This window comes from Mesoplodon mirus (genome assembly GCF_964341445.2).
Source record: "Mesoplodon mirus genome assembly, chromosome: 1".
NCBI lineage: Eukaryota > Metazoa > Chordata > Mammalia > Artiodactyla > Ziphiidae > Mesoplodon > Mesoplodon mirus.
Genome location: NC_138976.1, coordinates 8,387,013 through 8,413,457, shown reverse-complemented (window position 1 = coordinate 8,413,457; position 26,445 = coordinate 8,387,013). Strand labels below are relative to the sequence as shown.

General features: G+C 45.2%; 1 protein-coding gene across 1 annotated transcript in view; it reads left to right on the top strand.

Moving 5' to 3' along the window:
• GARNL3 (GTPase activating Rap/RanGAP domain like 3) overlaps window positions 1–26,445 on the top strand; it is a 154,317-nt gene that overhangs the window by 104,531 nt on the left and 23,341 nt on the right. Inside the window, exons 11-22 of the mRNA XM_082622306.1 lie at window positions 668–766; window positions 1,822–1,925; window positions 9,024–9,132; window positions 10,900–10,945; window positions 11,977–12,083; window positions 13,356–13,471; window positions 15,346–15,450; window positions 17,106–17,180; window positions 20,299–20,410; window positions 24,922–25,020; window positions 25,381–25,497; window positions 26,055–26,230. Of these exons, the coding sequence (XP_082478432.1) occupies window positions 668–766; window positions 1,822–1,925; window positions 9,024–9,132; window positions 10,900–10,945; window positions 11,977–12,083; window positions 13,356–13,471; window positions 15,346–15,450; window positions 17,106–17,180; window positions 20,299–20,410; window positions 24,922–25,020; window positions 25,381–25,497; window positions 26,055–26,230 (1,265 nt within the window). The remainder of the gene's footprint in view (window positions 1–667; window positions 767–1,821; window positions 1,926–9,023; window positions 9,133–10,899; window positions 10,946–11,976; window positions 12,084–13,355; window positions 13,472–15,345; window positions 15,451–17,105; window positions 17,181–20,298; window positions 20,411–24,921; window positions 25,021–25,380; window positions 25,498–26,054; window positions 26,231–26,445) is intronic.

Genomic DNA, 26,445 nt, shown 5'->3' with positions numbered 1-26,445 from the left:
CTTTCTTCTAACAGACAGCCCGCCCCGCCTCATTGCAATTTAGATGATCCCAGCTGAACTTGCCTGTTGTGTTGGAGTTTTTAATGCAAAGAAACAGCCAGTAGTTTTATGAAGTTGAAGGGTAAACTTTCAGGGTAAATATTATAGGAAAGAAGTTGCCCAGTTTCCTTCATCTGGCAAATATTTATTGGTCACCAAATTACTGGCACCAGGGATACAGTCTAACTGGAAAATTACATGGGGATTTGAAGAATTTCATTCTACATAATCTCAGGAGCAAAGAGGCGACTTTTCTCTGGGATTTTTATGCTTGAGAGAATTATAAAATGGTTATTTCCTGTTATTTCACACTTTTCATATTAAAGACCTGTTTCTTATCAATGGGAGCAGTAATGATGTTTTCATTTTGCAATACTAGACCCTTGTGACCCCGGTCTGGCAGCGCTCAGGTTGGTTAGTCTAATTCTGTAGTTTTCCTCTCCTCGGATTCTGGGAACTGTGACCCTCCTGTACAGTCTCCGAGAAGAGGGAAGCACGATTTCTCATGCTGTTCGCCTGCTGCACATGTCGGCAGAGCCTAGTTAATTTTCAAGTGATTTCACTGCATAGTTAGAAAACGGGGACTTGTGGACACTGTACTTTCTTCACATTTGACCTCTTCTTACAGAAATCGGAAGTGACGCTTTTCAGAAATTTTTAAATCTCCTGGGTGACACAATCACTCTCAAGGGCTGGACAGGCTACCGTGGAGGTCTGGACACCAAAAGTAAGGTTGCCTCCTGATCCCTTCTGCTGTGATTTGTATAACTTTTGTTAGTCAGCCTCATCTGAATTTGAATTTGTACCCAAGGTGGGGTACGCTATCTTATAACTGTACAGCATTTCTAGTTTTTTTCCTATACTTTTACTTCTACCGTTTTATTTGCTCTTCACGGCCAGTCCTTGATGTAAGCCAGGCAGGTGACGTGAGGCTCATTTGGCCTAAATTTGATAGGCTTCACATCAGGTACCCTGACCCTCTGGGGGCCCCATCTCGCCCACATTGGAGTCATGTCACAGATTCTGAATACGGAAAGGTTAGGCGATTTGTGAGAGCTGCCCTGTGAGTAACTTAACTGGCAGAGGCAGGGATGAAGGATTCGGTCCCAGTTGTCAGGCCTCAGCTCCCCCCCACCCCTGCCCCCCTGACAAGCTCTGTGCGCCTGTGGTGCCTCCTGGAGAACCTGCAAGTCCGTCATCCTCACTGCCCTTTCCCAGTGTAATCTGACAGACATCCTAGGAGTTAGACACTGTTTTCGTCCCCATTTTCAAATTAAGAAACGGAGGCTCAGAGAAGGCAAGGTAACGTGTCAAAAGGAACATAGCTAATGAGAACTCGAATCCAAGTCTAACTCCAAAGCATATGCTCTGAATCACTGTACAATGCTGCCAGGGATATAGTTCCTTTTGTTTCATGGACATGATGGCTGTTTGTATGTCATCTTGTGTTCATTTTGTCCTGAACACCAGCAGTACTAGAAGGCAAGGAATTGTAACGTACTCTCCTTTTGAGCCCAGACTTCTCATGGTCTCCTCTGCTCCAAGGCAAGGCATGAATCAGACAGCAAGCGAGCTTAGAGGGGGGTGAAGAGGTCCCCCCGTGTGGGCAGGAGCCTTGCATCAGTTGGAGGGGATCCATACTGTTGCTTCCACTCAGGTGGATAATCATAGGACCTTTGGGATGTACTAACTGTACTGTGTTCCTCTAGCCTGCAAATAAAGACTATTTCCTTATGGCCTCAGAATTCTCTGTGCTCACTAAATGTATATTGTATTTTACAGATGACACCACAGGGATTCGTTCTGTTTATACCATCTACCAAGGGCATGAGATCATGTTTCATGTTTCCACCATGTTGCCATATTCCAAAGAGAACAAACAGCAGGTACGTGTGAACATGCAAACCATTCAATAGTCAGTGACCTCAGTGTGGAGAAAGCATAGCTATGACTTCATAGAATTAGAGACTATGGATGTTAATACATGAGCTGAACTTCAGGCAATTTTGGGGATGTTGTTACAGTCTGTTTATTTGAACTTTCAACAAGCCGTAGGAAGAACTACCCTCACTGATCAGGAAATAAAGGATCAGAGGCAGTGGTGCATGTACACGTCTCTGTGGACGTGTGTGTGTGTGTGTACCTTTGTGTGAGTGTGGTTTTCTACACTCCTGAGGGACTATCTTGCATATACGTGGCCTTTTCTCTGTGACTTCTGTCCATGTGCCTTGTGTCTTGTCAGAATGAGATTTTTCCAAGATGCAACACTATGTTTCCTGAGGAATGGTTGCAAGTGTTTCTTCAGGTTAGTGCAGGAGGTTAACACTGAGCATCCACATGGCCTGTGCCCTGTCGGGGAAAATCTATCTGAGAACACTCCTCACCCACCCCAGGGATTAGCCATTTCCAGGAGAAAACTTGCCAGTTTGATGAAATCTAGATGTAACAATGATACATGCTGCTGGTTTTTGAAGGATTTGGGGGGTTCCATTTACCTTTTTATTAGATTCTTGTCCCTTTTTTTACACACTGAAGGCATCTGTATAAGTAAATATCACAAACATGAATGGACAGTTGTTCAGCAAAGATTTGTGAAAAATATGAACCTAGAGAGGGTATGTGATGGGCTAAAAGGGCTTTTTTCTGAACACTTATAATCCATATTTCAGTAAGACTTCGGTGAGGGGGAAAGACACAATGCAGATCATTGGTCTAAAACATGGCGGTGTTGTTTTTAGACATAGCGGTGCTTTGGGGACATGGTGGTGGGTGAGGGGAGGTCAGGAAGAGCTCGTTCTGTCTGGTGGTTTGGGGCCTGGAATAAGGAGCTGGTGAGTTGTCTTATAGGCAGTGGAGACCCATTGGAGGTTTTAAGCTTGTTCTGATTTTAGAAGGCTAGCTGGTAAAGGACAGGTGGAAGCAGGAAGTGCCTCAGCCCAGGAAACCTGCTTAAGTGGCTAAGAGTTACTTTCTGCAAGGCGTCTTCCCTCGTGTGGTTGAGGTGACCTGTGTTAGTGCTTCCAGGCTGTCTCTACCTCTTAGGAGCTGAAGCTCTTAGGATCTTGGGATCACGTGGAGAAGAGAGACCAAGCTGGCCTTCCCAATCGTCATGAATTGTGTTGACTTCTTACATCTCAACAATAATAGCGAAAAACTTCCACTGAAGTATTTTACGATCCTCCTCCTCCCCCAACTCCGTCCGACATTTTCAGCCCTGTACATTCACCAACATTGCCCATGTCCTGTGACAGATAAGGGCATTAGCCAGAGACGGGAGGAAGCAATGTGACAGTTCAACCTTCACCCAACCCAAGTCTTTAATCTTTTTTTTTTAAATTTAATTTGTTTTTGGCTGCGTTGGGTCTTTGTTGCTGTGCATGGGCTTTCTCTAGTTGCGGCGAGCCGGGGCTACTGTTCGTTGCGGTGCGCGGGCTTCTCGTTGCGGTGGCTTCTCTTGTTGCGGAACACAGGCTCTAGGCGCACGGGCTTCAGTAGTTGTGGCATGCTGGCTCAGTAGTTGTGGCTCGCAAGCTCTAGAGTGCAGGCTCAGTAGTTGTGGCGCATGGGCTTTGTTGCTCCGCGGCATGTGGGACCTTCCCGGACCAGGGCTCGAACCCGTGTCCCCTGCACTGGCAGGCAGATTCTTTTTTTTTTTTTTTTAATTTATTTATTTATTTTTGGCTGTGTTGGGTCTTCGTTTCCGTGCGAGGGCTTTCTCTAGTTGTGGCAAGTGGGGGCCACTCTTCATCGCGATGCGCGGGCCTCTCACTGTCGCGGCCTCTCTTGTTGCGGAGCACAGGCTCTGGACGCACAGGCTCCGGACGCGCAGGCTCAGTAGTTGTGGCTCACGGGCCCAGTTGCTCCGTGGCATGTGGGATCTTCCCAGACCAGGGCTCGAACCCGTGTCCCCTGCATCGGCAGGCAGATTCTCAACCACTGCGCCACCAGGGAAGCCCCAACAAGCAGATTCTTAAGCCTTGCACCACCAGGGAAGTCCTAAGTCATTAATCTTATCTTTTTGAGGGGGCTGTTAGCATATTAAGACATAACGCGCTTACCAGGAGAACTGAAATATCCCCAGATGGACTCTGGTGTGCTCAACATCCTGGCCAGCTCCATGGGTAGTGCTAGGGTCCTCCACTTGCCCAGCACCAGTAGATTTGAAGAAAATCACAAGTAGAAAACTTGTCTCTATTACCAGGAAGATAAAGCAGGTGGGAAGAGTCAAAGAAATACACAGTGACAGTGAACCTTATTGGTGCCTGATTGTGGGAGAGCAGAGAAGGACCACTAACTGCAAGCCTCCTTCTGAACCTGTCATGGTTTCTTGGGGGCCTAGGGTAATGGTCAAAAGTCAGAGGCCAATGTGGCTCATAAAATCTTGGTGGCTTTTTGACTTCCTAGCATCTAGAATGCTAGTGGAACAGTCCAAGCCACGTTCCCAAATCTGATGTAAAGAAACAAGCTTTCACAAAGATTTTGTAGGTTCTGGTATTACAGTTCACTCCTTCATCTCTCTCCTCCATCACCAGACCAAACCACAACGGGGGCAGGGGAGGGGGTGTCGTTATTTGGCTCTCTGAGACTCATCTTCTCCCTAACGGCCCGTGATGTCTGCACCGCTAACGTCCAGTCTCCCAGCATTCCAGACCCCGACAGCAGCACTAGGACCAGGTGAAAGCACAGGCTCTGTGATCAGCCGGATCTGGGCCAAGCCCTAGCTCTGCCACGAGCCAGCTCTGTGGTCTTGGACACCCCATGTGTGCCGCCAGCCCCAGGGCTCGGTTCTCGGCTCCCTTCTCTTTCTACACTCATTCGTCCCTTTATGATCTCATCCAGTCTTATGGTTCTGAATAGCTTTTATATGCCACTGACACTCAGACTTACAGCTCCAACCAGCCCTCGCGGGAACTCCAGACCAGATACGCAGCGTTCTCGACACCTCCCCTGGGCTCGACATCTCACACCTAGTCTTTCCAAAGCTGAACTCCGACTCTCCTCCAGACCTGTTCCTCCTGCAGTCTTTCTTATCTCTGTTGATGGCTCTTCTGTTCTTCCAGTTTCTGGGGCAAAATGACTCTGGAGTCATTCTTGACCCCTCTCTGTCTCATCCCATTTTCAATTTGTCAGGAAATCCTGTTGGCTCGACCTTCAGATGACACCCAAACTCTCCTCACCCTTCTGTTACCACACAGCTCTGAGCCCCATCACCTCTTGTTGGATTATTGCAGTAGCTTCCTCTCTGGCCTCCCTGCTTTTACCCTGGTGCCCTGATAGACTGTTACTCAGTCCTCCAGCCAGAGGGATCCTTTAAAATGCACATCAGTCTCTTCCCAAACAGTGGCTCCTGCTTCACTCAGAGTCAAAGCCAGATCCTTAGAGTGGCCCGCAAGGCCCTGTGTGACCTCTGTTCCTTCTCTGGTCCCATCGCCCACTGCTCTTCTTATTTCCTCCCTCCCAGTCATATTGGCTTCCTTTCCTGTTCCCCAGAGTCACCAGATACTGTCCCATGTCATGGTCTTTGCGTTGCCCTTCTTTCTGCCTAGAACTCTCCTAGAACTCTCTCCTACCAGGTATACTCTGTCTGACTCACTCACTGCCCTCAGATCTACCCAAATATCAGCTGTTAAACTGAACCCCTGGCTGAATTTAAAGCTGCAACCCACCCTCCCCCAGTGCCCCCAGGCCCCTGCGTGGCTCTCTTTCCTCCACTGCACGTATTACTGCCTAACATTATGTGTATTATTTAGTACACTTGTTTGTTATATTTACTATGTAATTTCTGTGCCCCCTGCTAGAGTGTACACCCCATGAGGGCAGGGAGATTTGTCTGCTTCGTTCCTGGCATATACTAGGAGCTCAATAATTACTTTTAAAAAATATATAGGGCTTCCCTGGTGGCGCAGTGGTTGAGAGTCCGCCTGCCGATGCAGGGGACACGGGTTCGTGCCCCGGTCTGGGAGGATCCCACATGCCGCGGAGCAGCTGGGCCCGTGAGCCATGGCCGCTGAGCCTGTGCATCTGGAGCCTGTGCTCCGCAACAGGAGAGGCCACAACAGTGAGAGGCCTGCGTACCGCAAAAAAATATATATATATACATACATATATATATATATATAAAAGCCATGGAAGCAACCTAAATGCCCATCGACAGACTAATGGATAAAGACGATGTGGTACATATATTCAATGGAATATTACTCAGCCATAAAAAGGAATGAAATTGGATCATTTGTAGAGATGTGGATGGACCTAGAGACTGTCATACAGAGTGAAGTAAGTCAGAAAGAGAAAAACAAATATTGTATATTAATGCATATATGTGGAATCTAGAAAAATGGTACAGATGAACCAGTTTGCAAGGCAAAAATAGAGACACAGATGTAGAAAACAAACGCACGGACACCAAGGGGAGAAAGCAGGGAAGGGGCGGCGGTGGTGGGATGAATTGCGAGATTGGGATTGACATATATACACTAATATGTATAAAATAGATAACTAATGAGAACCTGCTGTATAAAAATAAATTAATTAATCTAAAAATAATAATAATAATAAATATATATATAAGTTTTATTGAGATATTATTCATATACCATACAATTTGCCCACTTCAGTATGTTCACAAGGTTATTCAACTATCATCAAGATCAATTCTAGAATATTTTATTACCCCAAAGAGAAACCCCTCTCCTCTTAGCCATCACTCCCCACTCCACCACTGCCCAGTCTCTGGTAACTACCAATCTGCTTTCTCTCTTGATTTGCTTATTCTGGACACTTCATATAAATGAAATCGCATAATATGTGGTCTTTTGTAACTAGTTTCTTGCACTTAGCATGTTTTCAAGTTTCATCCCTGCTGTAGCCTGTATCTGTATCTCATCTCTTTTTATTGCTGAATAATTTCCCATTTTTTAGATACCTACCACATTTTGTTTATCCACTCATCAGTTGATACATCAAAAATTACTTATTTTTATTTTAACATAAAATTTACAATTTTAACCACTTTTAAGTGTACAGTTCAGTGGCATTAATTACATTAAGCACAGTGTTGTGCAGTCATCACCCCTGTCCATCTCCAGAACTTTATCATCTTCCCAAACTGAAACTGTGTACCCATTAATCAATAAATCTGCATTTCTCCCTCCCCCAGCCTCTGGCAACCACCATTCTCCTCTCTGTCTTTATGTCTTGTTAACCATTCTAGGAATCTCATATAAGTGGAATCAAACAACATTTCCCTTTGTGTCTGGCTTATTTCACTGAGCACAGTGTCCTCAAGGCTCATCCATGTTGTACCATGTGTCAGAATTTCCTTCCTTTTTAAGGTTGAATAATATTCCATTGTATGTTTATACCACATTTTCTTTATCCATTCATCCACTGGTGGATGTTTGGGTTATTTCCACCTTTTGGCTATTATGAATACTGCCACTAAGAATATTGGTGTACAAATATTTGTTTGAGTCCCTGCTTTCAATTTTTGAAGTATATACCCAGAAGTGGAATTGCTGGATCATATGGTAATTATATGTTTAATTTTTTGAAGAACCACCATAACATTTTCCACAGCAGTGGCTATATTTTACTTTCCCACCAGCAATGCATAAGTTCCAGTTTTTCCACATTTGTAACAACACTTGTTATTTGGGTTATTTTCTTTTTTTTTAATAGCTATCCTAATGGGTGTGAAGTGGTATCTAATTGTGCTTTTGATTTGCACTTCCCTAATAATTAATATATTGAGCATCTTTTTGTATGTTTATTATCCATCTGTATATCTTCTTTAAAGAATTGTGTATTCAAGTACTGTGCCTATTTTTTAATCACATTATTTGTTTTATGGTTGTTGAGTTGTAGGAGCTCTTTATATATGTTATTGGATATATGATTTGCAAATATTTCTCCCATTCTTTGGGCTGCCTTTTCACTTTGTTGATAGCATCCTTTAGTGTACAAAAGTTTTAAATTTTGATGTAGTCGAATTTGTGTATTTTTTTCTTTCATTGGCTGTGCTTTTTGTGTCATATCCAAGAAACAATTGCCAAAAATCTTTTTGAACTGAATTGAATTGAAATTATTAGAACATCTCTAAACCTTACTTTCCTTATTTGCAAAATGTGAATAATATCTAATATGAATCAGATAGGGATCCTGTTCTCGGGAGCTTACTGTATAGAATAGGGGACACACAAGGGATCCATGGAGTACAGTGAATCATCCTGTTTGGCCAATTAGGCAAAGGTGTTGGACAGGGGTTGGCAAACTATGGCCCATGGGCCAGATCCAGCATACTGCTTGTTTTGTTAAATAAAGTGTTACTGGACACAGCTATGCCCGCTGATTTATGTATTGTCTAGAGCTGCTTTTGTGTCACGACAGCAGAGCTACATGGTTGTAAAGAGACAGTACGATCTGCAAACCCAAAAATATTTACTGTCTGGGCCTGTACAGAAAAGATTCACTGACCACAGGTCTAGGAGATCGTTTTGGAAAGGTCAGCTGGGGTCAGATTAGGTGGGGCCATTGTTCTCGCCAAGTATATGCTTCAGAACTAGCAAAGGCATTTATTTATGTTTTTAAATATACATGTTTGAGCCCCATCCCTAGGGAATTCTGATGCAATGCCTCTGGTCTGGGGGCCTTGAATGCCAGACTAAGGAGATGAAGCAGGAGTGAAGGTGAACCCAATCAGAGCAGTAAAGTGGGAGAGAACAGAGGCAAGGAGGCTGTTAAGGAGGCTCCTGAGGGAGGGTAGTCAAGAGGAAATGCAGGCCTGAGTTGGGAGAGGAGGGGAGGAGATGGCTAGGGAAGCCGGGAGATGGGCTGGTGAAATTTGGGAGGCAAGGAGTCAAAGATACTGAAGCTCTGGGCTCTGCGAGCGTTGGGGTTTGTCGTGCCGAGTTAGTGCTTTAACTCTGTGAATGTACCGTGTATGAGCAAACTTCTCAAGGGATGTGTTGTATGTTTGCATCCAGGTAGAAAGGAAGCGCCACATTGGAAATGACATCGTCACCATTGTGTTCCAGGAAGGGGAGGAACCTTCTCCTGCCTTCAAGCCTTCCATGATCCGCTCCCACTTTACACGTATCCTGAGCCTGTGTGAACCCTCCCATTAGCAAGCTGTTGGTCAGCCTCACTGGACTTAAAATGACCCTCAAACCAAAAGTTATGGTTGACTGGCATGTTGTGGTTATTTTGCGTTGCTAGATTCTTAGACCCACTGTGTTGTATTTTTCCCTCTTCTCCCTCCACCCATTGCAGTAATGGATGGATGCATTCTCGGAGAATTCTTGACTTTGGAACTATCTTCCCTTTCCTCAGGTAGTCTATGAAATGAGGGAAACTTCCTACCACCCATTGATAATAAAGGAATTAGAAGAATTATAGTTAGTGAATCCTCTGAGAAATTTGCTTTAGGTATAAAAACTTGCAAGTTAAGATAAAAAGCCAAAATAACGTGTCTTTGTTGATTCTAAGCCCTAGCTGCTACATTACCATCTCTTGACATTTGAGATATGATAGAATTAATCCTATTTTTATTTGCTTTCCCTCTGCTTCCTCTCATCCCTCTTTAGCTCATATTGCTGCCAAAGCCCTGCTGAAGTTCTCGGTAATGTCCAAGCTCAGCTCAGTCACACAGGCCTGGCACATGAACATGGTCAGCCCAACACATCCCCAGCCTTGGCCCCGTTGTCCTGGGCCGCTGGCCATGACAGTGAGACCCAGCGGTAGTGCCTACAGGTTATACATAATAAGTAAAAGGCAACTAATAGGCGTTTTCAGAAAAAATTCTGGTTTAGTTGTTCGTGTTCCTTGGAAACTCCAGTGAAAATGTTGGGAGACAGAACCGTGGTGACTCATTGCATCTGCAAGTAGATTGCTCTGCATCCTTTGACTTGTTCACTGTAGCCTTACAAAATTGCCATGAGGACAGGGAAGAAAACAGATATGCACGTACACATTAATAATAAGTGATATCTTGCTCTGTTCACTGATGTAGGACTAATATTTCCCTCTTCCTGCAGCGGTTCTTCTTGTAGAACAGAAAGAAAACTTCTCCAGGAGGGGGAGGGAAGTGATCAGAGTGATGGAGAGCTCATCATTATTTTTAGAATTTCCTTTTGTTATGAGTTTTAGATTTGAGGCTTGGCATATTTGTTTCTGGAAAGGGACAAGCTGATAATTAATGCAAATTCTTTCCACTAAGTCTGGGAGTGGAAACGCTTTGAGGGACTGAGGATGGTTTTTAGCCCTAGCTAAGGAAAGCCGGGGCTGGGAGATGGTGGGGGAGGAGGAGGAATGGGAGAAGGAAAGGAAAGCTGGTGGAGGTGGTACTATTTCAGACTCAACTCGCCCGACACAAGCAAAGTAGATTCTACTGAGAGGCTGCCGCCAGCTGCACTGGTTTGTTTTGGTTTGTTTTGTCTACCAAAGCCAGAAGGAGAGAGAAGGAAGGTGTACAGTGGAAACATTTACATTTCTTTTCTTTTCAAAATGTGTGAGATGAAATATATGACTAATTTCATTTTGGGATCTTGTTTATACTTTCAGGCAAGGGAACTGATCTTTTTGCTTTGTTGTAGTTGCTTAATAGTGTTATTTATATTGCTTTTCTGACGGATTTGGAGAAGTAGCCCTTTCCCGAAAGGATGAGCACGCAGAGCTTGAACCTGTGTCTTCCTGGGCTGTCTCTTTAACAGAAGTCAAGGTTCCATCTCAGCCTATGGGTGACAGGAGCCCTGACCCCAGGAGTGCAGGTCCAGGATGATTCTGCACACAGGGTTTGCAAAGCACAAGCCGTTGACTGTGAGAGTTGGGGTCGTTGATTAATTTCCTTAACCATCACCACAGATATTTTTGCCTTAGTGAGGTATGATCAGCAAAAGGACAATTACAGGTTGGTAACAACTTTATCTCGATTGCTTGTTCTAATTCTCATGTTTACATGTTAATTTGGCATTCATTTTAAGATTTTTTTTTTTTTTTTTGGTCACGCCGGGTCTTAGTTGCAGCACGTGGGCTCCTTAGTTGTGGCTCGCCAGCTCCTTAGTCGTGGCATGTGAACTCTCAGTTGCAGCATGCATGTGAGATCTACTTCCCTGATCAGGGATCGAACCCAGACCCCCTGCATTGAGAGCTTGGAGTCTTAACCACTGCGCCACCAGGAAAGTCCTGAGACTGTTGATATACATATTTTTTGATTGATTTGAAAGCCACCGTGTCTTCAGGAAAAGCTTGTTTCATATAGTGTTGCTCCATGCAGTAGACCCAAGGGTCAGGGTCAGGAATGTTACTGTGCTCCACAGAGGGCACAAGTGTGATATGTTTGATCTTGACCAGAGTACCCTCCTCCCTAGGCTACATTCTTGCCCGTTTATCCTTCTCAAAAATTAATCCCGTTCTCAAACATTAATCTGTTAAAAGGTATCGTGATGTTGTGAAAAGAGCATGAACTTTGAGCCAAATAGATCTGGGTTAGAATCCCAGCTCTGTCACTTATTAGCTTTGAGGCTTTGAAAAAACAGTGTTTATCTTCTTGGAGCCTCAAGCCTCGTCTGTAGAGTGAAGGTCATGATTCTACCTGGACAGGTTAGTGAGAATCAGCTGATGCTATGTCTTGAGATACCAAGTATGCTGCCTGGTGTGCAGTGGGTGCACAGTGGTGGTCTTTGCTATTGTTCCTGGGGCGCCTGACCTTGCCTGCGGCTTGGTGGGTTGGACCACGAAGGATCCAGTAAGACTTGGTCTTTGCCCTAAAGCACATAGGATTGCTGCATGGTGGCCAAGGCTCTGGCAGCCCAGAGAAGGCCCTCCTCCTATGGAAGGAGTATTCCTAACAAATCACATAGGCAACTGAACAAATTTAAGATCCAAATATCAGTGATCTTTGAAGGGAAACCAAGTAATTCTGCAATGTTCTCTACACAGGCTGAAAATATTTTCAGAGGAAAGCGTACCACTCTTTGGCCCACCCTTGCCCTCCCCACCAGTGTTTACAGACCACCAGGAATTCAGGGACTTTTTGCTAGTGAAATGTAAGTTTCTATTTTGAAATGTTTTTGCAACTTGTTCTACATCAGAATACATTTCTTCCAATTCTCCCAGGATGCTGTAAAGAAGACATCATTGTTTAAGCATTGATCGCATTCCACGTTCTGTTAATCCTTCACGAGAAGCATATTTAGTTTTCTGACAGTGTTGTGAAGGTCTCTCCTGGGTTCTCATCTATACCTACCATCCTACCCACCAAATAGCTAATATTTATTCAGTTTGATATGCCTAGCTCTGCGCTCTTTTATACGTATTATATGACTTATATTCTTACAACAACCCTATAAGGAAATACGGTTATATCCATTTTACAAGCTAGAAAATTGAGACCCCAAGAATCTAAATAATTTGCTTAAAAATGCACAGATAACAGCACAGCTGGGATTCAAACCCATAATTATCTTTTTTTTTTTTTTTTTTTGCCGTACGGGGGCCTCTCACTGCTGTGGCCTCTCCCGTTGCGGAGCACAGGCTCCGGACACGCAGGCCCAGCGGCCATGGCTCACGGGCCCAGCCGCTCCGTGGCATGTGGGATCTTCCCGGACCGGGGCACGAACCCGTGTCCCCTGCATCGGCAGGCGGACTCTCAACCACTGCGCCACCAGGGAAGCCCCACATAACTATCTTGACCTCAAGCCCCTAACCGTACTGCACACTTTCTATTATGTGCTCTTCCACTTTATTGACTCTCAGTGTCTGTTGTCCACTAAACCACCGGCTTTTTCTTCCAGAAGAAACTTTCATTGAGCTAAGAATCCCAGTACTCTGCTTAGGCAATTGTTATTTTTTCTAACAAAATGCAGCAAATATATATTTAATCCCATTGAATGGCATCCTGGTGGTTTGGCCCATGGGTTGGATGAGTGTGTGGATGGGTGGGTAGGTGGATGGATAGATGAGTGGGATGGTTGGATGGATGGGTGGGTGGGATAGACGGATGGATGGATGGATGGATGGGTGGGTGGAATTGTGGATGAGGGCACGTTGGGTGTGTGCTAGGTCTTCAAGTAATTAGACGTACCCTCTGCTCAGGAAGCTTGTAATCCAACAAGAAGGGTAAGATAGACATACCTATGGACTATGGGTTTGTACAGAGAAATTTAGAGAGTTTTTAAGCATTCTTCCATGAAAGAAGAGTTATACCAGTATTAGGAAAGTGGGTCGGTGGCATTTACTGTGAGGAGTTTCCTTGAGAAGGGCATTCTTCAATAGCCTGTTAATATTTGTAACTCCCTTTATAACTTGATTTATTTTAGTAATTAATGGTGAAAAAGCCACTCTGGAAACCCCAACGTTTGCCCAGAAACGTCGACGAACTCTGGATATGTTGATTCGATCTTTATACCAGGATTTGATGCCAGATTTGCATAAGGTAACCCTGGGTCCATGGTGTTCTTTCCTTCTCACGGGGTCTGAGTTGAGAACACAAGTCCTAGCGATGAGTCCTGGTTAGAAAAGCATAGAGTCGCCTGATCCTGCTGTCAACACTGGACTGTGGCCTCCAGGGGCTCACGTTCTCTCATGGTTGTCACGGGAAGAAGGGATGTTGAATGTCCATATACAGGAGCCTGATTTTCATAAAGCTAAGGCCTGTGGAAGTCGAGATGCAGGCTGAGGGCATGAATGTCAGTCAGCAATTCTTGGAGCATTTGAGAGTACTTTTGGGGTAGCTGTCTTTGGGGGTACTGCTCAGCATTACCCGTGCCATGGAGCTGATAGACAGGCAAAGTGGGGATTTTGGGGGAGAGACTGGGGGCTCTATAAGGTTTTCTGGAGATTTACTGGCAAACCCCATATTCAGGCACTGAAATAAGCATGTACATTTACTGAAAATCCACTCTGTGCCAGATACTTCCTAGGCTGAAGGTGTATCCACACTGATGGGACCCAGTACCTCCCTGAGGAACCCAACGCCTCGAGGGGCACCCATGCTTTTTGGAGGCCTCTAGACTCAGTGCGAGATCGCCACATGTCAGAGTGGCTAACGAGTGTTAATGCAAAATGAAATCATCGTTGTTTAGAAGCATTTCCCAAATTTAACAAGGAAGCACAGAACAAGGGGAGAGACTTCCCTAGAATCGGTACAGCTACAAACTCCAGCAAAAGGAGTTGCTACTGACGTGTGAACATAAATGCAGTGTCCGGTCTCAGGTGGCCTCCCGGAGAGATGAAGAACATCAAAACGAGCTGGTGCTCGTGCAGTCCTTTCCCTTCAACACAGTGACCACCACCATCTTATAGGTGCCCTTGACTTCTGGCTGGCCGATACACCCTAACTACTCACAGGGACTGGTCCAGACCACCCCCAGGGCCCTACAGAGCCAGCCATAGTTGGCAATCTGTCCATCCCTTTTTTCCTTAAAGTCAGGAAACGGTGAAGAGAGGGTACCAAGAGGAATATGTGATGTCCTTCAGGTCTCAGCTGTAACATCACTGCCTTAGCAGCCTTCCCCAGCCCCCAGCTGAAGCCACGTGCCCCTGTTAAATGCCTCCACATGCTTTACGGACCTCCCCTTCATACACATTATCCCATGTGCCAGTCACGGAATCAGTTACTTAATCTGTCTCCCCCGTAGACTCTGCTCCATCAGGACACAGACCATGTGCATCACATCCCCCAAATCCGGCACAGCAGTAGATGCTCAGCCAATACTTGCCAATTGCATGCGTGCACCCAGTTCTCGGCAGTTTGGAAGAAAGCTAACATTTACTGAGTATATGCCCAAGCACCTTCCATGCATCTCCTCACTTAGTCCTCGTAACACACCTCAGAGACCGGTATCAGCCACACAAAGACACTGAGACTCAGAAATTCACTCCCTTGCCCAAAGTTACCCAGAAGGCCACAGAGTTGCACAACTCCAGGGAGTACCGTTCACATAGAATTTTGTGTGTCGTGTTCCAGGGGTGCCCCTCTCTGAGAATGGCATCCCTGGAGCTGTGCAGCGTGGTGGCCGACCACGCTGTTAGGCAGTTAGTAAGAGGGGGCATGCTGGTTTGCTTGATTCCAGAGCCCGTGCTCTCAGCCTCCACGGGGCGGGCTCTCCCCCTGTTGCTCCTTAACCCCTCGCGTCTAGCACAGACCTGGTGGGCACTTAAGTGGTGCCTCGTAGATGCTTACTGAGAGAATGAACAGAGAGGGCAGAAGTAGGACCATTTGGACAAATAGGTTTGTGCACTAAGAGAAGCCAAAGGATGAGATTTGACAACCATCTTTGGAATTCATAACTTGTCTTCCTTTTTCAGAACATGCTTAATAGACGATCTTTCAGTGATGTCTTACCAGAGTCGCCCAAGTCAGCACGGAAGAAAGAGGAGGCCCGCCAGGCAGAGTTCGTTAGAATAGGGCAGGTGGGTTTTATTCTGACACCTGTTTTATTCTGACATCCAAACCAGATGCCCCGCCTGCAAAGAATGTTATGTTTGCATACTCCTGGAAGAGCTCTGTGACTTCTCTTAGGATTATTGTGGAACCACGAGTGAGATTTTTTTTTAATTTTATTGAAGTATAACTGATTTACAGTGTGTTCATTTCTGCTGTACAGCAACGTGATTCAGTTATACATATATATTCTTTTTCATATTCTTTTTCATTATGGTTTATCACAGGATATTGAATGTAGTTCCCTGTGCTATACAGTAGGACCTTGTTGTTTATACGAAGATTTTTTTTTCCTTTTTTTGGCTGTGTTGGGTCTTCGTTGCCGCGCACAGGCTTTCTCTAGTTGTGGCGAGCGGGGGCTACTCTTTGTTGCGGAGCATGGGCTCTAGGCCCACAGGCTCAGTAGTTGTGGCTCGCAGGCTCTAGAGCGCAGGCTCAGTAGTTGCGGCACACGGGCTTAGTTGCTCCGCGGCCTGTGGGATCTTCCCAGACCAGGGCTCAAATCCGTGTCCCCTGCATTGGCAGGCAGATTCTTAACCACCAGGGAAGTCCCTAGACGAAGGAGATTTTTGATAACCATGTAGGCGTAGCTCTCTGCAGGCGTGAGCGAGAGGAAAGACCTCTGCTGAAGTGGGGTGACACTGGCTGGGAGCAAGAGGCCACAGGGCCCAGGCTGGGCTCCCTCTTGATAAGGGAGCACGTATCATTTGCCTGCCTCCCGGGGATTTTCTGAAGTGTGGGGAGCCAATTTAGGGAAAGCACCTTGAACTCCTCCCTGGCAGGAGTCAGCACATAGGGGGTGTCCTCGCAGGAGGCCTGGATTCCCCCTACTGCTTGGAAGTAGTCGTCACAGTGAGGCGGCTCCCAGGCATCACCTTATTCCAGATTTTGGAGGAAACCATTCCCCCTTTGCCTTGCTCCTACGTGACATTAGTATTTCTCAGTTCTGGAGGTGACACAGCTTTCTGCCTTGGTCCCATGTCACAAGAGGGAGGAGGAGAGCTGCCAACTGCAGACAAGTTTCTGACCCGAAAGTCGAAGCCAATAGCAAGGCGATCAGGAAAGCTTAACGGCAAAGATAACCTTTTCTCAAAGCAGGTGCACTGTTACTGGGGCCCTCCAACTTTGGTCCATGTTTAAAGATACCCCGACTCTGGACTTCCCTGGTGGTCCAGTGGTTAAGACTCCACGCTCCCAATGCAGGGGGCTCGGGTTCGATCCCTGGTCAGGGAACTAGATCCCACATGCCACAACTAAGACCCGGCACAGCCAAATAAATAAATATTAAAAAAACAAAAAAAAAAGATACCCTGACTCTACTTTCAGAGATTCTGATTCATCAAGTTTGAGGAGGGACCTGGGGATTTTTTCCAATACCATCATTGGAGATCACTGTACTGATATACTGATTAGTTGAAATGACAGAAAGCATTTGGAGTCATGAGGGCTTCACCAGGTCCAGCTGACTCCGTTCCTTATCTTCAATGATAGGGCAGCATGGGAACCTGAAACTTTAGCCTGAAATTACTCCTGTTTCATTAAAAAAATTTTTTTCAAATCATACTTGTTGATCCTGCTGTTGTTTTACTGCCTGATAAACTGAAAGAGATCTCTGTTCTGTAAGGCACTAAAACTGAAATCCATCGTGAGAGGGGATGCTCCATCAAGCCTGGTGGCAGCAGGGATCTGTAAAAAAGAGGTGAGTCGATGATGCTTTCAAGTTCAACTGTGAATGTCCTTTGTCCTCAGTGAAGTTGTTGAGATTCTTAGGAAGAGGTTTGTGGAACAGGAGAGGAACAGCGTGTCTACAGCAGAGTCCGCAGGGGAAGCCCCAGATAAAGCTGGGTAGCATCTAGTGAGAGCCTCCCTGTTTCCATATTGTACCTGTGCCTTTGCTTAAAGGAGCAGAGCTGCTAGACAGGACCTGGACGAGCAGACGGGGCCCAGCAGTGCTCCTCAAGCCCTGTGTGCCTACAGACCCCCCGGACATCCTGACCAAGGGCACGTTCTCATCAACAGCTCTGCGTGGCAGGGCCAAAATGTTACGTTTCTAACAGGATCTCAAGCGGTGCCTGTGCTGCTGGCCATGGACACACTAAATGGCAAGGCTCTAGGGCAGTGTTTCTCAAGCCTTAGTGCGTGTTAGAACCACCCCCAGAGTTTCTGATTCCGTAGGTCTGAGTGGACCCTGAGAATGTGCATTTCTAACAAGGTGATGCTGATGATGTTGGTCAGAGGACCACAGCTGAGCAACCACTGCTTCATCTGCAGTTCATTCAGCCAAACCAATAACTCTGTGGCCTGAGTATCTACTTCTCATTTCCACTTCCTGTGGAAAAAGAACTAGGTGGTCATCAAGCATAGAAGAGAAAACAGTGAAAACAAGTCACAGTACAAACTTACTGTCTGCATGATTTTGTATTGTAAAGCCCATACCCTACATACTGAAATATGTCTATGTTCAGAGTATGTAAAAGGTAGTTAAATGGAACAAATCCACTGTCAATGCATCACTGGAGAAATGGCCATCGTAAAAGCAAAAGAATTACGAATACTTCTACTTTCACAATAAAGGTATGGATGATCTGTATCTGAATTGCAGAACCTACAAACTTTAAAGTCTGGTTTCAAGAAAATGATGAGCTCAAAATACAACTGATGCGGAAAAACCACAGCCAATTTCAGACAAGACCGATGGCAAAGCATCTTTTCCAAAGGTTCCAAAGGTTGCAAAAACTCCCACTATCTGCTTGTTCCTATGAAGAGTAGAATTTGCAGTGTTGTCAAGCCCTTTATAGATAACAAATTCCAGTAAGACTTAGTAACCTTCTTAATAAGAAGTTCTTCGGTGTACATAAAAATGAAAGTACCTTGTTCACCAGTAAACGACAAAGAAAGGGCTTCCATGTTTTGGATCAGTGCGTGACCTACCAGTGGGCCACGGGCCGTCCTTGAAGAAGCACCCCTCTACAGGCCCTCATGGACTGTTGTTCAGGTGGCTCCGCAGAGGCCAGAGCCCCACATGCTGTTCCCGAGAGCGCTCTACTTGCAGAGCATGGGCATGGTCAGCCTCCTAGGCATCCATCATTTCATGAGCTGTGTTAATGTCCATAGCGGGGAGCCAGTGAAGAGCTCTGGGCTTGGGCAGGCAGGCCCGAAGGCCACATCACTGCCCTCAGAATCTGCACCAAGCCCGTCATGTGGCAGCGGGGAGTCCAGTGTAATGATAAATGCCATCAGGCCTCATACCAGAGCGTCTGTGGGTCTGGGGCTGAGTTCTCATCGCTGACACCTCCTACGTGATGGCCTCAGACTCTTGCAGTCCCCAGCCACTTTGAGGGCCTGTGAAGCCAGTGGACCTCCATGCCCCCAACACACACACTCCAGCCCATTAGAATTACGAATGGCACCTATACAGCATGTTGAACACAGTTTCAGGGCTTCATGGACCTCCCTAAGCCCCCCTGGATCCTTCAGGGCCCCTAGATCTTCTGGGTTAAAAACCCCAGTTTTGCATAAGTGTTCTGATCTTGTGTCCTGCACTCAGAGAACATTCTGATATTTGGAGTTGGCTTTTCCACCTTGGTGTCTAATGCTCTAGCATCTGTGTCTTTCGCCCAGTTGGCATTTACATTGGCTTTGCTTTTCCATATCCTCCTGCTCTAAGTCACAAACTCAGAATTTCCAGAAATCTTAGGGAACTGCCATTCCAAGTAATGACCTGCACTTGTGCAGCCCTCTTTCAGTTTATAAAATATCTTCACATTCTTCGTGTGATCTTTTCACAACAGCCTGAGCCTCATCTTAGCAATGAGAATATTCATTTTGCGGCTCTTGGGTTTTATAAAGGGAAAGCATACTTTTCTAAGACAGCAATAATGCACACAGTGTTTACCCTCATCCCAAATGACACCCTTGCAGGTGACCTCAGAGCCATCGCTTCTACTTTGAGTGTGCGAGCGTGTGCTCACCCGGCCCATGCAAACACACCTACGCATGCACACGGGCTCTTGTACAGCCCCAGGTAAAAGTGAAGACGTGGGACTTCAGCTCGTCCCTGAGAATCTCCACAGACTTCCTTGTCCCTTGAGGGCAAGCCACATGCTTTGGAGGGAAATTAATGGTTCGGTTGAGAATGTCCCTGATTCTGGTGTGGTTCAGAAGCCATGAACAGCGCCTGCAGACTCCAGGCATCGGCTGCAGCTCCGAGGCAGCAGTGAGGTGGGGCTGACTCTTCCTGCCCGACATGGAACGAAACTAAGGATGCGGGTTCCACGACGTGAATGTGTCACGTGGGGGAACACGAGTGGGTTTCATCAGCAGCCCTCGCCATATTCCTACAAACAGGTGTTATTTTTTTCTTGAAGATTTGTAGCCTTAAATGGGTCAGTAAGCATTTTCATGTTAAGACGATATCAACTTCTTGCATTGTATACGGTTTAATAATTTTGCCGAATCAGCAACACAGGAATCTGACTTTGTTTAGAGAGTTGGGTGGGACTTCCTTTTATAATAAAGAGAAACGTTTGCTTAGAAAACGTTACCAATGCTCCGATTGCCCCTGTGGGGCGTCATTACGATATAGACTCTGGTCACGGTGCCAGAAACATGTGACTCCAGCCTTTTCCTATTGCATGCGTTTCTGGAAGGAGACTTTTCTTCTTAAGAAAGGTAACTGAGTCAGAGCCCTTCTAGCTCCCAGGGTTTGAGGGCATCTGTGTTGCTGTTTTGGGCGGTGGTGTGCTGTGCGTTTCCACCTGATGGGCCGGTGTGTTCTTTCTGGTGCACTTACCTTCTGATGCTTGGTTGCCTCGCAGCCTTGGGAGCCCCAGTGTTTCTGCAGTAATTTCCCTCACGAAGCCGTGTGTGCAGATGCCTGGGGCCAGGCCTTGCTGGTTTCCACTGATGCTGGCGTCTTGCTAGTGGATGGTTAGTGAGTAGCTGCTCCTTCAAATGTCTCTCTTTGTATAACTTGTAGTGCTTCTAAAATGGGTGACCGCCGGTCAGCTCCCTTTAGATAAATGGGTCCTCAGCAGTATCCTTAGCAGAGCTTTATTTCCTTAAAAATTACTCCCTTGTTTTCAACAGGCAAGCCGGGGCTGGAGGGGGGCGGGGGGTGGGCGCGGGCATGCATGACAGTTTCATCCCTTCCAATTAGTCTGTGGATATCAAATAACCTGCAAGGAAAATCTCCTTTGTGGCCAATACTTATGATTCCAAAATTTTACTTTAAATTGACAAGGGCAGGTTGTTATTCAGAGCCGCTGTCTCAGGGATGTACTCTCTCTTGAAGCACTTTTGTTTTTCTTTTAAGATTTCTAATTTGAAAAGTACTCAGTATCCAAAACAAACAATAAGAATCTTAGATAACCTATATTTGATGGATAGAGAAACAAAGATTTTGACAGGAAGACAGATCTCATCTCAATATAAAACCAAACTTTTCACAGCTGGGTGGGTCAGCCTGCCCCCAGGGAGGCCGTCAGCTCCCTGTCACCACAGATCAGTCACCAATCAGACATGACCTTGGCAAGGATGCCACAGAGGGCATTCAACTTCGAGTGGGGATTTAATTTAGCCTCAAGGACTGTGTGGTCCTTTCCAGCAGGAGGCCCCTTGGATTCTTCCAGACTCCTAATGAATGATAAAGGAGCTAAACACTAGTAGCAAGTCATGTCCTGGGGCTTCAGAGGGAGCCATAGGTGTAGAGACAGCATCTTCCAAGGGCACATCCTCCGTGCACAGGAGCAGGCTGCCCGGTCTCTGGTTACCATAGTGATGCTTTATGAGCATCCTGAAGGCCACCTCCTGTGAGAGTAACGTAACGGCCTAAAACTGCAGCATCTTCCCATCCTTGGCCTCAACCTTTACTCCCTCCTCAGTCCCTGACTCAGCACATTTATAAGTACGTGCTGTGTTCCGGCCCCGTGCTAGGTGCCTCCTGTAGGACGATGAGAGGTGGACAAGACTTTATAATGGACTTATTTCTGACCTTATCTGTTATTTTTGCTATATCTTTAAATGTTGTATCCATAACATAATTTTTTAAATTCACATATATACACATATATAATTATGTATATAACTAATTTACTAAAAGCCAGATAACTTAAAATTCATAAATTCAGAATTTAAATTAAATATTTCATTTTAGAAACTTACAAAACAATTAGAAAATCTTTGTGATCTTGAAGAAAACCTCTCTGAGCTTCAGGTTTCTCTAAAGTGGGGGTAATTTTTTAAGTAGCTAAAAAATAGTTTATAATAATGAGAAATGATGAACTAAACAAAATAAGGATGATGATCCTAACCGCAAGGGAGGAGATGCGGAGATTACATGAAGTTACTTACTTACCTGTAAGTGCTTAAAGCAGTGTCTGGCACACAGCAGTAACTTACCAAACAGTCGCTATCATCATTACTCTATCCCTATGAACTTGCCAGAAGGTAACAAAATCTATAGATTTTGCTCAAAGTGCAACCAGATAAAAGAATTTATTTAAAAAAACAAACCTTAGGGGTTTAGTCTAGTCTCTTAGTTTTACAGATGAAGAAACAGAGGCCTAAAGAAATGACGTGACTTGCCCAAGACCATACAGCTGGTTAGTGGTACATCTGGAACCAGAACCCAGAGGTGATTCCTTGTCCAGTGCTCTCTCCACTAAACCAACTACATTTTATTAAAATTAAATTAAACACTACCAGTATTACTGTCTTGACCTTGATGCAGATTTCCAAGACTATACTCCTGGGCAAATAATTATGAAAATTTTTGTGATGAAAAGAATGTCAAATTGTACCTGTTTGCCTTTTTAGGAAAGAGAAAGTATGTTTCATAGTGACTGTTTGTAAGGCTTTTGCCTAAAAACAGGAAAAAAAATTCTGCTTGAGTTGCTTCTATGTAAATGTAAAATCCAAAGCAAGGTTACCAAGTCCCTTTCTGAAATTTTCATCTTTACGTATCCAAAATGTAATGAAAGTGTCAGATATAAGGATTATTGTGAGTGCCAGGAAATTCTTTTCTTTCAGACTTGAGGGACGTTGTCTTAACACAGGTGGTAGCCATATACACCCCCCACCAGCTTAGATGTATTACTCAGATCATTACTTTCATGTCCTAGTTGTGCAGTCATGCATCCCTGTTTGCCTTTGCTAAAAAGAGAATAACCCTTAAGGCTTGCTTTGTATTCCTTGTGGTGCTTTTAAGCCATAATTCTCTTGTTATTTCTTTGTTTACCTTTTCCTTGTCTACACTTAATTGTATTACGGATTATCTCTGTGAGTGAATCTCTCCATTTCGTTTCACGCCAAGTTCCACTCTATCCCGTTAGCCTCTGCTTAATTTCATTAGACTTACCCCCTTGAGAGTCTGCTCCTTTCAAGGTCACTGTTAAACGTCAAAATTCTTGGCATTCTAAGTGTAGCAAAACCTACTTTGAAGGGAGACTAAATACTGATTAAATATGCTGTCGCCATTTGTTTTGGTTTTGCAGTAATAGAAAAGCCAGCTCTAAAAGATTGTTTCTGCGTAAAGAGATTACAAGAGGGAAACCATGTTATGAAATAGTCACTGAATCCACGTCACTTTCTCATATCCTTTCCTTCCCTTCCTTCCTGTGCTGTATATAAAGCTGTTTAGCCACCTGAGAAAGACTAGATGGAGAATAACTGCTAATTTACTCTGTACATAGTCAGGCAACCACACGGTATCCCTCTGCTTTAACTGTAAAATGAAGTGCTTCTGTCACATTAATTCCTTATGGCACAGTTTTCCTGTGCTTACCCCATCAATCCACAGGGATGCAGTGCTGTTTTTAGGCTACAACACTGGCTAAGAGCCCAGCCTTTGTCCTTGCACAGACTCGGGTTCCGCAAGCTCAAGACGTGAGCTTAGACAATTTTCTATCACCTCTGAGCCTCAGGTTCCTCATTTGTTAAATGGGAGTATTAGAAGTTCCTACCTCGTAGGGTCATTGGGAAATCTACATTAAATGACACATAAAACACTTAGCATTAAGGCCTGGCATGTAGGAAACCCTCAGTGTATGTGAACTGTCATTCACAAAATGAAACAAGTATAGTCACTTAGTCAAACATAGAGACAGGTACTGGAATGATCATCTCATGGTTTGAAAAATTGAGTCTGCCCCCGCAGAAGCACAAAGAGCCTGAGAATCAATCCTCCTGGGAAGGCCTGGGCTAGAGGAGCAAGAAAGTGTCTGATGGGCTGTCACAGAATTTACATTAGCCCCGATCATGAAGGGCAACTACAGCCAAGCCCTCTGTCTAATAAGAGGCTGTGTGCTCTGACAAATACATTGCTCTCACAGGCCTGCAGGAGTGGGACGATAAAAGCTCTCCTCCCTCCTGGGCGCCGTCCAGGGAGGGATGAACTCCCAGACAGACAGCTTTCTGGAAGAGCCAAGATCCTCAGGGCCTCTCACACCTAAATTACAATTAAGGAAACACCCACACCCACAGCCGAACACTTGAAGACCTAAGTGTCTTCAAAGTGCAGGTAAAGAATAAGCTAGACACTTCTGCCTAATATGTCTACACCATCCTGGGACATCTTTGCCTTGCCCTGAGTCTGTGTCAAGCTCAGAACAGGCCCTTTGCTTATGGAACAGCCTTAATTCTTTTAGCCCTCTTTGTCCAAGGGACCCCCAGGAGCAAAGTAATTGCTGGCAATTTAAGATCCCAGTAAGTAAGCTTAAAAACAAATCCTATGTATAATTGCAGTGTCTTTAATCATCTGTTTACCTGACGTCTTGCCAAACGTTTCCACTAAAATTAGTTTTTTCCTGTTATTTGGGAAACGTAATTGATATTTCTCTCTTATTTTTGTCTAAAAAGGAGATTTCATATTCCTATATGGAGGAATACTGAAAATGTATAGGTAAATTACTATTGACGCAGACATAGGGCATGTTGCAATGGGAAGTTTGTTTTTATTTTATATACAAAAGGAAATTCTAATTTTGCTTTCTTGAGAAATATGCAAAATAACCTAAGATGTGATGTGATTTCAAACATGACAAAAAATCAGAAAATGCTCAAGATAAATGGCTAAGCTTATTAGCATTTTTTAAAACTTGGTATTCAGTTCTTTGGAATAATCCCAGCAAAAATTGGAATTGGGAGATGCTGCTTTTTCTTTGATGAACATTGAGGAGAAGAATACAGCTTAGGGGCCCTGCCGTTATGCTCACTGTATGGAGTTGTGAATGCCTTTGGGAAAGAAATGCCAGTCCTTCTTCCTGAGCTAAGAGGAGACTAGTGCTTGAACTTTCTGGGTAGCCCTTATGAAAGCTCTAGAAACTGTCCTCCTTCGTCACCTAGGGAGAACCGGGGTCCAAAACTACCCACAGGCACGTTTTGTAGGTTCTAGAAAGTGTGGGCTGGGTTGCAGCATCGGGTAACCAGGTTTCCTCTTCCAGATGACCTTCCATCAGTGCCAGTGTTTGACAAAACTCTGCCCGTGAAGCAAATGCATGTGCTGGAGGCGCTGGACCTTCTGATTTTCAGAGCAGACAAAGGTGGTACTCCTCTCCAGGTGACATTTTCTGGGAGGAAGGGAAGAGTGTAGCCTGCAGCCGACACAAGGGTCGTGGGGCTCTGGCTGCATCAGTGGTGCCAGCTGTTTCTTCTCCTGGTGCCCAGGGCTCAGGGGCCTTGGTGGCCCATATGTCCTCTGAGGAGGGGATGGTGCGGGAGAGAAGGGAGGGGCATCCTTGATTGCATCATTACATAAAGGCGATGCCGGGTTTCTCCTGGATTCTGGAACACCTCAAATTCTGATTCCTCAAGCAATCATTTTCCTATACAATCCACCCTTTCAGTTCTTTCAGGTCGTCTTACTTTTCCATCCATCTCCTCTGTCTGCTTTATCTCACCAGGGAAAGATGCCCGCCTCTTTGTCTTCAGGCTCAGCGCTGTGCAGAGGGGCATTGAGGGCAAGCAGGCCGTGAAGGGCAAATATGACTGCAGAGAAAACAAGCTGGAGAAAACCAAAGGTGACTCGATTCCTCATATTTTGGTGGTTTCTGTCCAATTAATCTTTTTCTCAGACTGCCCAGATTTTACTGAAAAGAAAAATGAGTGGGAGTTTGATTTTATTTGTTTTCACTTGGAAACATCACAAAGGTAGCGTCACTGCTTCCCTAAGAGAGCTTTAGCAATAGAAAAGCAGGTTGAGGACTCAAGGAAATTCTAGGTCTTGTTTGACAAGTTTGGGAATGAGTTAAGTTCTATGAGCAAATCTGTGAAAAGAGACTTTTAGACTTTGGTTCCCAGAACTCTGATCACCCTTCACTTTAGTTCATATCATGTAATGGGTGTGAAGCTAAGTCCACAAACTCTAATAGAGAGGGAACATGACTTCCTTAATTGTCCTGTAATTCAACCTAATTTTTATTTCAAGTCCCCACTTTGCCTAGTGGCGGGAATGTTTCTTAGTCATTTCACTGGGTTATGCTTAATTTCCGGGGTTCTTAGGTATCACCAAATTGTGAAAGCTTGGAGGCTTCCCACCTCTCATTGTGTGTTCAGCATCATCGATTTCTCTTCCCAGGCTGCCACGTGTATGCCATTAACACGCACCATAGCAGAGAGCTGAGGATTGTGGTTGCTATTCGGAATAAACTGCTTCTGGTCACGAGGAAACATAGCAAGCCAAGCGGGGTGACCGGCGTGTCACTGCTATCTCCCCTGTCCGAGTCACCTGTTGAAGAATTCCAGTACATCAGGGTAGGTTTTCTCATCAGATCGCTTGGCTCCTGGCCAGGGTGTCACGAGGCGGACTCCCTCCTTCCACCCAGAGTCTGCCATCCACTGGCGTTCAGGAACTGACTGGGGAAGCCCTCGCCTGTTGCCCTGGTTTCCCCAGAAGACTAAGGTGAACAGGGCTTTTCCGACTCCATCCAGCTCATTCATACCAGTGAGCACCCAAAGATGCTGCCCTA